Source organism: Rhyacophila brunnea, unplaced genomic scaffold, assembly GCF_057557595.1.
Source record: "Rhyacophila brunnea isolate RB1 unplaced genomic scaffold, BYU_Rbru_1.0 scaffold_2, whole genome shotgun sequence".
Lineage (NCBI taxonomy): Eukaryota > Metazoa > Arthropoda > Insecta > Trichoptera > Rhyacophilidae > Rhyacophila > Rhyacophila brunnea.
In genome coordinates, this window is record NW_028232859.1 from 15,040,794 (window position 1) to 15,054,329 (window position 13,536).

At 33.9% G+C, this 13,536-nt stretch overlaps 1 protein-coding gene across 1 annotated transcript in view; it reads left to right on the plus strand.

Moving 5' to 3' along the window:
- Positions 1 to 13,536, plus strand: part of LOC147071915 (box C/D snoRNA protein 1) — a 22,072-nt gene continuing 8,536 nt past the window's right edge. Inside the window, exons 1-4 of the mRNA XM_085947492.1 lie at positions 1 to 237; positions 322 to 598; positions 5,329 to 5,460; positions 6,175 to 6,358. Of these exons, the coding sequence (XP_085803618.1) occupies positions 188 to 237; positions 322 to 598; positions 5,329 to 5,460; positions 6,175 to 6,358 (643 nt within the window). The 5' untranslated portion in view covers positions 1 to 187. The remainder of the gene's footprint in view (positions 238 to 321; positions 599 to 5,328; positions 5,461 to 6,174; positions 6,359 to 13,536) is intronic.

Below are 13,536 nucleotides of genomic sequence, written 5' to 3' on the forward strand. Positions count from 1 at the left end.
ACACTGATGGACTTTGAAGTTTGTAAACTTTTTCTGCGGCTTGGCTTTGTGTGTTAATGCTGTTAATGTTTACATTGTGAATTGGTGATATGCCGACAGCTTCCACCACAAAAGTAAATAATAGTTATTAAAATTCAAAACATTTTCCAAGTACGTGACCATCGTCAAATCTGTTAAAGCTTGAACGATGAAGGATGCAGATCTTCAAATCTCGACACCGCGAATTATTGTCTCGAGGTACATACCAATATCATTTATAATCTCTACATGTTTTAGATCTTATCTGTCTTAAATTACCTTCATATTACATTTCCTTTGCAGGTTATCTTGTTGCGAGGTTTGTGGCGCAAACGACGCCAAATACACGTGCCCTAAATGTGAGGTTAAAACATGTAGCATAGCATGCGTAAATATTCACAAAAAAGAAATTGATTGCGATGGCGTCAGGGATCGGACCAAGTTTATCTATTCAAAAAACTTTTCTTCTTTCGAGCTGCGGAGTGATTACAAACTTCTCGAAGAATGTTCCAGATTTCTGTATGGTAAACGCCGAAACATCGAAAAGAAATATACCCACATAGATAAACATTTGCCTCCGGTGAGTAAAGGGATTGTACAGTCCTATAAACTTATCGGCTCTATGTTACGACCGTACTCCTTGGATAAACGTCAGATTTCTATATTCAATACTTGAAAGCATCTAAGCGTCACTTTTTGAGCATAGACAATCATCGGAAAAATTGCTATTATATGGCTTAGGCGCTATTATAAGCGTAGACAATAAGAACAAATATAAAAATCTTTTACAACGAATATAATTCAAACATTTTCAATTACCTAATAAAATTCGCCGTTTTCAAAAATCAGTAAGTATAGTATATTAGAGTTCGCCAATGCATTTCATAAAATTTTAATAATTATAAAGTAATCTTTGACACAAAGACACTCGTGCTTAAACCTTCGTCTAAAAACGCTCTGAAAAGGTAGGTAAAGCCTCAATTACATTGAGCTTCTTTACGAGCTGTTTATTGGCGATTTTACAGGCAGATTATAAATAATTCGCCAACAAACAACTCGTAAAGAAGCTCAATGTAATTGAGGCTTAAGTATGCGAAAATAAGGAACATTTTTCAAAATAACGTTATAGATAACAATATTTTTTGTATAAAAATTTTCCGTGTTTTATAACTAAACGATATTGTTATTATTTCAGATAATTTCGACTCAAATTTAATCAATAAAATAAGAAATACGAGTGAAAATGGCTTGAATTGTTCTTATTTACACTTTGATTAGTGATTGTTTTTACAAGATAATAATATTTATCCATAGTCAGTATTCCGTATTTAATTTATATTCATTTAATTAAATGTATAATAAATAAAACAGGCTCCAGTTTATGATATTTATTATTTCGCTTCCACAAACAAATGGCCCGGACAAATAGCCTCGATAAAACGGCTCACACTGATTGAAATTAAACGTCACTGGTTTTCATTAAAATGCCACTTTTCCTACTTAAAACTTACCTTTCGGCATAATATACATATCATAAATATGCATGAAGCGTGTTATCTTTCATATTAAATATTATACCAAACTAACCTCGTATTTTTTTAATCTTAATTTTCTCGGTAATGCGTTAATACGGAATACTGATTATGGATATTAATATTACAATCTTATAAGAACAATCACTAATCAAAGAGTAAATAAAAGCCATTGAAGAAATTATAACAATGTCGTTTAGTTAACACGGCTCAATTTTATATATCAAATATTGTTTTCTATAACGTTATTTTGAAAAATGTTCCTTATTTTCGCATACCTACTTATCTATTTAGAGCGTTTTTATGTGAAGGTTAAGGCTCGCACAAACCAACGCGAATATTCACCAAGTACCCCGTCAAAATATCCCAAAAAAAGCACCCGCCATCGGTACGGAAGGTCCGGTCAAAAGAGTCTCAAAAAAAGCCTATGCCGCTGTAATGCTCTCTACTTACCTGTTGTTAATGAACAAACGTGACATTTATTCACGCAGGGGATCAAAAGATACAATGAAAGCCATCAATTTGTCATATATTTGGCTATTTTTTGAGACTCTTTTGACCGGACCTTCCATATCGATGCGGGTGCTTTTTTCGGGTTATTTTGACGTGGTAAATGCGAATAGATGGCAGTGTCAGAGCAAATAATTGTATCAATGATAATATAAAATTATTGATATATTCTTTGAATGCTCGATACCGAAACGTCAAACAATCGCAGCGCTCCATATTGAACTTTGTAAGATAATAACTTAATTCCCTTCCGAAATCTGAACGTCGCGTTCTCTTTCCCGTAAGCCAATACGAGCTTGATTGGCGAATAATTCGCTTTGGTGTGTGCGCGAATGTTTTAGGTTACTTTATAATTATTTAAATTGTATGAAATGCATTGGCGAACTCTATTATGCTATACTGATTTTTGAAAACGGCGAATTTTGTTAATTTAAAATGTTTGAATTTTATACTTACATTGTAAATTATTTTTATATTTTTACTTATTGTCTACGCTTATAATAGCGTTTTCGCCATATAATAGCGATTTTTTCGATGATTGTCTATGCTCAAAAAATCTCGCTTAGATGCTTTCAAGTATTGACTATAAAAATCTGACGTTTATCCAGGGAGTACGGTCGTAACATAGAGCCAACTTATCTAAAGAACGGTCAAAAATGGAAGTACGAACTACCATATAGACGCCATTTTGAAAACGTCATTCGAATGTCAGGTTCTGTCCAGTTGCGAGTCTTGATAGGGTATTCGACTGTGGCTCCCCCATCCTTTCTTAACCCTTAGCATGCTACGCAACGATATATCGTTGTTTTTGATAATGGCCAGAAATGCTAACAACGATCGTCATTTTGCTTTTGATGCCAGAAATCTTAAGTTAATTTGGGAACATACTACTGCACCAGTGGTATGAAACATTGTTTTATCTATTTAGTTTTATTGTTGTGTAATATAACCCGATTCATATATGTTTTGTGACTGGGTAGGTTTAGAACTTATAACTATTGTATTTTTTTTCATGGCATCACCCTTTTTACAATAAAAACAATTCCAAATACAAATTTCAGTTTACCATATAAAAATTTGTTTACAGTGAAATTCTTGGTGGAAGGACAATGTTTTTTATGCATTTGAAATAATGGGAAAGACTTTTACTCAACTCGGTGTTTAAAGTAGGGATTTGTGCTATATAAAAACAGTTTCATTTAAAAAAAAATAATGAAATAAAATCATTTGCAATACATATTTTAAATGTTCCAATAAACAAACACCATGAAGATATTGTACGCGATCTTTTAACGAGGCCACCATGCAAAATTTTTCTTTTCAGCCGGCTAGTTTCCTAATTCCACTACTTTGTATTATCACTCGTGTGGGATAACCGATTGTTTCCAATAACTGATAAAAATCAAAACTCTGTGCGCGGATCGTGCATTTCGCTCGCTCTCGCGATTGCCTGTATGATAGAACGAGAAAGAGATATGTCAATTACTTGCCTCGTTATCTATTCAAAATGATAAATTAATTACGAAACGTGTTTTCATAATATTCCGATTTCGCAGAATCAATTAGAGTGGTAAGGTGTATAAAAATAATACAATACTTTAATTTATTGGATCTATTCAAAATGATAAATTAATTACGAAAAGTGTTTTCATAATATTCCGATTTCGCAGAAACAATTAGAGTGGTAAGGTGTCTAAAAATAATACAATACTTTAATTTATTGGCAATTATTGGTAGCAATCCTCGACCGGATTTTGCACAACATCGTAGCACCAAAAGGGTTAAGGTAAGTTTGTAGGTCTGTACCTGCCTTTTCTTTTCACTCTGATAAATTGTACAGCCACCAAATAAAATTAGGTGGTTGAGATACAGCACTCCACATCGTTTTTATCGTCTAGGCCTTTTAAGAGCAAACGTTTAGGTGCTTTTAGACGTCAGTTCTGTTGTCTGTTTGGTCTAGGTTTTCTGTTTTTGTTCGTTCAGTTTTGAAATGGCAGTGTATTTAGACTATCAGTTTAGTTGTCTGTTTAGTCTCAGTTGACAGTTCAGTTAGGAAACGGCTATGTATATTTACGTGTTTTTATCCACCAAAAATGGATATTCTTTTTATAATTACTTTCTAAGCATATTATTGGTTTGTGTAATGCAGTACCTATATTTAAATAAATTATTATAATATTTCAATCAAAATTAGAAAAGTAGTAAGTATGAAAAATATGGCAAACACCTTAAAGACCTTAACCACAAAATTGATATTCAGTACCTACTGCACCTTTACCGTATATGGATTAAGTGTAGAGGAGAAGAGTATGTTGTTGATATTACAATATACCTTCCCTCCTGCAAACAAATTACTCAATTTTAAACTACATAAATATACATGCACAAACATCTATTTGTTACAAATCATGGGCCCACACCATTGTTATTATAGTTGATATAGTTGAACAATTTAACCATGAACATGTGCACATCTGTTTTCTTCAAATGTGCGTAAATTAAACTGAGCTAATATGATTATTGTCATGTTCCCTCTTGCGTTTGTATACAGCTGGCTGATTCGCAGCTAACTTCATACTGCCGTGCACTTCCGTAACGGCCGCAGCCAGTGTGAGCGCGCAGCTCTCAATTTCACTCTCTACCAAACGCCCCAAACGAAGTATAACTTCAAAAACATCACCAAGTACACGTTCAAACACGAGAATTTCTCATGGTTGGGCACCAACGTTAAGCGAGGTTGCCGCATGCAGCATCGATAACGCTCGGCCGAGGCGGCGCGTGCGTTTGCCTCGGGCGAGTCGCGTACTGACTGACTGGGCATTTGCGCCGCGAGGATTTTACGTATAATTTTTATTGCGTGGCTGCTCGCTTAGTCAGTACGCGGCTATTGGCTCATATTTGGACACAGCTTTACATATAAAATTTTATTATTTATGTTGAAGCAGAATAAGTCGAATGGATCAATGCAAATTTCTCCGTGTTGGCAGCAATGAAACAAGTAAATTAAAGGCAAATGGTGGCCTGTTGTTGACACTTGCTATGGTTACGTTGTGTATAAAAGATACGCATAATATTAATGCAAGACATTTTTATCTCAGCTGTGAATAAATTTCATCACAATTCTGAAGCCTGCTGCAAATCGACATGCAATATGAAATGACTCGCAGCTAATTTAATCGTCAGCCTTCATGCTTATGCCTCTATTTCCATAAAATAAGGTTTTGACCGTAAACATTTTTGATTATAACATAAATAATTCTTTTCGCAGCATCTGTCTCGGTTAAAGCGTGCAGCATATTCACGGGGTACCGTGTTACTTCTAGTGCTGGAGCACTTTACCAGACGCCGAACAAACACCACCCGCTTAGTCAGAAATACCCTCTCCTGGAGAGTGGAATGGGTATGTATCACATTTTAAATCTCATCTAATGATTCTAACCTAAAAACAATTACTTCATAAAGAAAAGAAGAAAATTATTTTGTTCGCTCCTGAGCGCCCTGACCTTATGACCTCCTGACCCTATGGCCTAGGTTATGTTAATTGTGGATGCAAACCACATACTCTGGTAATGTCTGAAATGTGCTTCAAAAGGGAAGAGATGCTGTTGAGATGGTGAACCAACTGTTATGGCCATCGGGGCCGTCTGATCTGGTCGCCACAAAGGCCAAATTTGTTGCATTTAGAGATGTAAAGATCTCTTCACATAATATTGTATTTCCGTGATTCCGAACCACTTTATTTATTATTATTTTATTATTCCATGTCCGATCCTAATAGGATCATATGGGTCTCCACAGAGTGGAGGTTTGTATTAACAGATTTTATTTTTACGAGAAATGGATGTCAGCCACTTGCTCAACCTATTAGGTCCATACTCTGACTCATACACAAATTGAAAAACAATATGTGTACTACCACTACCGGTTATTAATTCGATCCATTTAAGTAATTTTGTCAGTTACATTTCTAGATAATAAGAACCATTAAAATGGCGTACAATTCTGTTACTACTTTCAATTTATCCATGTTAAACAAACATTAAAAAACATGTGAACAGTTTTATTAAATTAATTATTTCTTCTCATATGCTGTAATTTTATTGTTATACTGAAGGTTTTCCCGAACGCATCGGGAGGGGCAGTCAAACTCTGCGATGCACGTTGTGACGAAACCAGGCGTCTCTCCAGTCTACTCCAGAAATACTTCGACCCCAAGCTTAATGAGGCGTCGGAAGGAAAGGAATCTCTGGTATATTACCAGGCTGCTGGGCTTAGTGGGGTACGCGTTTTCTTGAAAGGTAAATAATTAATTGAACTGGTCATTTCGAAAACCCCATAATTGACAGAAAGTCAATTTTTTAGTGGTAAAGAACTGTATTTTTTTTTGTTTAATTACATAACATTAGAAAAAACTCTTACGGCTGTGGAATAATAATATATGGAGCATTTCAGTTCCAAAATAGATATAAAATTGTATCTACTTTAAATGGCTAAATCTATTGTAATTGTGTTTTTTTTCGAAATGAACATGTGAAATATAGGATATATTCCTCAGGAGTATACTGCTGAAGTTTTTTTAAATCATTTAATTTTTGTTTTACTGGATCTTTCTAATGGAGTATAGATCCTATCTTGACGCCGGATTAAGCGTTTTGCAGTACCGAAATCCCTATCATAGGGATGAAATGAGTAACCCCCCCCCCCACCCACATTGGTACAACGTGAAATCTTTTTGTCAGTCAAAGTAAGAAAAAATCAAACCACAATCTGAAAAACTATACAGTTCAGTGATTTGCGAGTGTATAAATTGATATAATATGTAGTCAGTCCTTCATGGTAACAATAAAATTCTGCCTTATTTGACTTAAGGTTGTGTATACAAAAAGAGTTGTTTACCCATAGCTGGCGATGATCAAAAAATTCCTGCACAGCAATATTTGGATGTTGAAGATTTTGCATATAGTCGATGTACGGTAACTAAGGATAATCTGTGTGAAAGAAACACAACTACACTAAAACCTCGTTAGTAATAACACTGATAATTCGAAATTTGCCATAATTCGAAAGTTTCGTGATAAAAAGCCCCTTTTTTATATAATATATTTTATATTTAAGGCCATTGGACCCGTTTTTTCCTGTCTTCTCGGAAACATGTATATTCCATGCACAAATAAAACGAATTGATAGACAATAAACTCTTTATTTATTTAAAATCTGATAAATAGTATTCCAATGCAACTATTTATTTCATCAAAATTTTACGGATCGCTTTACTTTTTTAAATAAATGACAAATAGTCCTGTTTTCGAAATTGGCCAAAACAACTCTCACTCCCCAATGCCTGTAAAACTTAATAATAGTTTTGGAGGTTTACTGTCGTATGCATGAGATTCCCAAAAACCTTATAGGCTATATACTGCACGTTTGTATGCATGAATACAAACGTAATTAGCTGTTAAGTGACGTCACGAATGTCAGATCTCATTTGTCCTGGTGTTCGTATTATAAAATTTCATTCCCCGATAAATAATTCAAAATTTTGAAATTGTAAATGTGTCTGAAAGTGTGCGAACGGTACCATATAAATTTAATAATTATACATGAATAATTATTATGAACTTTAAATAATTTATCAGCTATTTTATCACATGTATTTTAAAATTATTCTACTGTACGAAAGGTTGTATTGCCAGTAAACTTTTCCATTTGGTGGCAACACTGAATACATTTGGTGGCAATACTGAATATTATTATGACTAACTTCACTTCAATGGGACAAATGACAGAAAATGCAAATGATTTAGATCTCTGTATAATATTATCATTTATACCAATCGCGGTATGACACTATTGATGTTTCCAGTGTATTTTAGAGTTGTGCCTTGTTTATTACAGCTATCTTACAATAATTAACTAGGTAGGTAGGTACCTATTTTGAAGAACGCAGAATGCTTCCACTTGTATATTTTAATGCCAGATACAGCAGTAGGTACATATTTTTGCGGTGGTTTAGCGGATATATTTTATCGTAATCTTACGTAAGTCCATCTTATGTCTCCATGAGAAATATTGCAAGCGAAATAGGAACGAGGCATTTTATCAGTTACCTACTATCTAGATTATAGACTAGGGATCAAAATTATACGTATTTTGTAAACAGCACGACTAGGAACTGTTTTTAGAGTTCGCAAATGTTTTACAGAATCTACAAAACGAACAAGGGCCTCAACCAAACGTTTGTTGCAATGATTGCAAAATTAAAATGACATTTGAAAGTGACAGCTGAGGTAGCCATTTTGAATGGCGCGTGACGTCAGATCGCTTACGTCACCAACATTCTTATAAGCTATTCGATGGAAAATCGGTTAAATAGCTTATAAAGAATTTGGGAATCTTATACATACGGCCCATAGATTGTACAAAAGAAGTGTGTAAAATAATACATTTAATTGATTAATCCACATACTTTTTTTAATATCAGAAAAATAAAGATTTTAAAGCCATTTTAGTTTGAGCATAAATTAGCCAATTTTGAATGATTTTTTCTCACAAAATAATATATACTGCACAATAAAAATGTATTTTTATTATAATATAACATTCATTTATTACTATAAATAATAATCAACAATGAAAAAATAAATAAAACCCTCTAAATTCGGTATAATTAGTGACGCTATATTACTAAAACACGTCGTACGTTCATGTATGTATCCTTTTTTCAGACGATTTAGAAATATAATTATTTTGCAAAATTAACAAAAAGAGACCATTTGATCGATTAATCCATACAATTTTTCTAATTTCTTATTTCTAACATTAGTAGAGGCCCGAGTTTCAACGAGTAAGGACGTCTATTTTTTTCCAAAATTTAGTCTGTCGCCGAACATTATTTTGACTTACGAAACTCATGGAAAAATGACCTCTACTCGGACTGCAGTAAGGCCTACCGCGCATGAACGATTTACTATCGTACGGTCAACAATCGAGGAGTTGTAACCATCGTATTGCAATGCAACCCCCGCGCATGGACGATCGAGCGAACGGCCGAGTTGAAAAATCTGTGTTCAGACACAAAATTTTACACCGATTCGAACCGGCCGGGGCCCCATTGGCAATGCTTTTAAATGAGAGCCCGCGCATTACACGTCATAGCTGGCCGAGAGTGCACTCACACAAGTATGCAGAAGTGACGCGGTCGTATGGAGAACACGCATACATTGAACCGTTACGAGATCCACATTTGACAGTTCATCGAAGCGTACCTATTGGCTTTGCATGCGCGTACCAGTCCCATTTTTTCAGTTTCTTTCTTTATAAATTATTAATATATACACTCACGTTTTAAAACAGTTTGATAATCTATACAAAACCTCTATAATATAATATAAGCTCTACAAAATCCATTTTGACGTTTCTTATCATATCGCGCCATTTTTCGGTGCGGACGCATATCTTCAGTGCGTGCGCATTGCCTCCGATGTATATCACCCCATGAGCGCTCAAACATACTGGCCGGTAATAAATTGGATCATGCGCGAGCAAACCAACGATTGTCCGAATGCTACCAGCCGGTTATGTAATTGTCCATGCGCGGTAGGCCTAACAGTCAAATTGGCAAGTCGCATTAATTTGCATATATACCATTATCGTTCTATTCGGACCACACGACGCAGGCTAGGTGTTATAATTTTTGTTGACTAATATCAAACATCGTAAAGTCCACTGAATATCAAACTGAGAAAAATTTAGTTTTATCATATAATATCTTGTAATACAAATGGTTGCAACATGTGAGATATTGTAATGGTACGTTTACATTTGACACTTATATCGTCATATTTATGTACGACACCATATTCACTAAGTGTAAACAGTAATTATATTTGTGCCAGCCACTTATTTCGCGTGTGTCGACACTTGCAGCGACATATCACCGAAGTTCAGCCACCGTCTACTTTTATGTCAAGTACCTGACACATTATTCGTAATTTGACAGGTAGTGAAGTGCATAGTTATATGTATTTCTAAAACAACGGATTAATAATTATTATCATACATCGTGAATGTATGCCCAACGCTTACGTAAATAAATGTACTGTAGCGATCTGTCAAAAATCATAGACAGTGAGAAATAAATCGGATGTGCCGTGTACTATGGATTTTGTGCGAAAATAAAATATCGCTTGTTCTCGGCACATACGATTAATTCTGATGCAGTCTGTGAAGAAAAAAATGTGCTTCAAATGGTATTAATTCATTTTGGCCCACAACTGCACTCGTATTACAATAATATATTGAATATGCAATGACGATTCACTTCTTACCAGTTGCTAGATATCGCAATGTTACTGTTAACCCGATCGCCGCGGATGGGACATATGTTGTTTTTTACATAAGCTCTGATACTGGGCGGATGTCGCAACTGTTGATATCGAAAATTGAAATGTCGGTAAAGTAGGAAATACTTCACGCATAGTATTAATTTTTGTATTGAAAAATGCTCTGATTCGTGTTCGTACCACCATATCGATAACTTTGTCAAAAATATGTTGTTTTAATTTCATAAACATCGATCTTTCGAACCCCCTCGATCTATCGAGATTCGCCGGTACGATTGCATCAGTTTAAATCTACGCGGTATTTTTCGCGGCTGCGCAGTAGGTATACAAAATATATTTCATTCGAGTTGAGTGTGCGCCGAGTATTTACCGTGTAAAGTTGAATTCACCGCGATTTTTACATCATGTGCGGGAATACGAAAAAGACAACCAAAAAACGAAAAGAAATTTGTTGTAATATTTCTAAAAATGTACTTGAACTTGTGTTCTGGATTATGTCATTTATTACTCATGTGTCTCCCTAATTGTTTCAAAGTCATAAATCGAGCTCATTATTGAAAGTCTAAATATTTAGTAAAGATGCGTCCACACGGAATGAAAAAATATATATTATTATATTTTAGAGGATTGCAAGTTTTACCAATAAATTACGAATTACTATGAATTATTATGATTACGATAAAACGTATAAATTTTTGCTAAAAAAACACACGGGTAGGTGTAAAATATAATATAAAATATAAATCATGGAATATTGACTTTTCAACTATATTACATATCGATTACCTCATGGAATAACACACCAATTCAAAATAGTGTGTTTTATGTTTTTTGAGCTATTGTTGCATAGAAAAAAATACCACACCAGTCAATTTTTTTTTGGATTTTTTTCTCGAAAAACACCCAAAATACTGTTTAAAATAATACTCGTAAGTAGAGTTATGATTATATAACATTTTTTATAAAATCTTAAATAACATGGAATAATAATCCACCTGTAGTTGGTATCACAAGTTATTGTTATTAATTTTTATGTGACACTGAATATGACACTATGCCGAGTTGGTATGATATTACTCGGAAAAAATATACACGCTCCCTACACAAATCATTTTAGTGTATTATTTAACTATGATTTCACCGTGGAATATGACACTAATTCAACTTTCACCTTCAAATCTCGCCTTTATCAACATAGAACAACACTGTATTGAAAAATCATTATCCTTTGTAATGAATCGCACCTACTTTCATTATCGCAAATTGCTTTTGTGACAGTAAAATTGTATTATTTTTGTTATTGTGAACAAGTGACTAATTTTAATATTATTATTGATACTGTCGACCGATGGTAGGTACTTGATGGAATTTGAATTTAAATTCAAATGGATTTAAGTTATGCACTATTCCATTTAGTTAATATGTCTCCAACTAGATCTTGGCTAATATTACAATTAGCTCAAGAGACTAATAAAATAAAGGATGGAAACAATACAGGTAAATAATATGTAGCTTTAATAATCTCCTACTTCAGACACCACATTTTTAGGTTATAATTATAAATGATTCAACCGTAAATATTCTGTCGGTACTATTGGCTCCTACAGAATTTTCAATGTTTATAATATTCTGTGTTTCGTAATATAAACTATAACGTCTTCCTATCATTAGTAAGCATTGTATAAATACATATTTGCACCGTTAGTTTCTAATTTACAACCTACATTAATTCTTCTTCTTGTATTGATACCATGATGACTTGTGATAAGTAGGTAAGGTAATACTTGCCTATTTTTGCATATGTATTGACAATACTTTTTACTATACTTTTTTGTTAAATACGGTAGTGAAAAAAGTCAAGAAGAATCATTGCAAGTCTGTTTGAAAATTGCATAGTCTACGATGATAACCAGGTTGATTCTACCCCATCTGAAGACTCCGAATCAAATTCCAATAATACTTCTAGTGATCCTAAATTATCGGGTTTTAGCTGTTCTTCCAGTGTGCCAAATATGACACAAACATTTGGAGGGGATTTGGGAATGATTGATGATTTGATCGAATAAATTACGAAATCTCCAGCAGATCTTACACAGAATGAAATATATGGCTCTACTTCAGAGCATAATAACATTAAACTTCTGTCTGAGTACTTTGCCACCTTTAGACACAAATGCACTTGTAGACATCACATCACCAGACATGACGTTGTCCTTACCTAGTGCATATGCACAGAGTATTTCCACCATTGACACACCTGAATTGAGAAAAAGAAGAGAGCTGTAATTTTTAAGACTTGTGGAAAAGGAAGAAAGCCAAAAAAGTATTATATTCAGGTGAAGAATATTTGAATGAATATTAGAATATTTGAATACCATGGAAGCACCATGTAAAAATTCTTGTCTATTCAAATGCGCTTCAAAAATGAGTGAATCCGAACGTCAAGTTAGTATTGATTCATTTTGGATGATTGACAATCATGAGAGACAATGGAGAGACATGAGACACCTTACAATATGTCAAGTCAGTGCAAAAGAAAACCCAAAAACTACCTGCTTCAAGACGTCCTAAGGCACTTATTTATAATTTTCTATGCAACGACGAAATAATAAAAGTGTGAAAAACTATGTTTTTACAAACGCTTTCAATTTTAAATATGTGGGTGTGAGTGCTTTTTAAAAAAATGAAGAGTCAGAATAGCTATTGGATAGTCGAGGCAGGCACAACAACCGTCCTCATGCACTCAATGAAGCAATAACAAATAGTGTAATTGAACATATTAATAATATATTTCCGTTAAGTGAAGTATGAGTCTTTCATTATAATAGAAAATATGCCATCTACAATCTAACTGTTTATGATATTGTTAGCAAGGATGACTATTGTTATCTTTAGCATCTACAAACAGCTAAGCGAGGTGCGATAGAAATAAGTAGCTGCATAGAAGTATAAGTCTTATAAGTAATATTTTTACATATTTTAAATCTAATTTTAAGAATACAGTTGTATGTTAGTTGATAGTTTTCTCACACTTAATACCTATAAAAGAAGATTTATTTACATAACGTTCCATGTAGGTACCTATTTACTTGACAATGCTGCAATGCAAACGTAATTTACGTAAAATATATAGG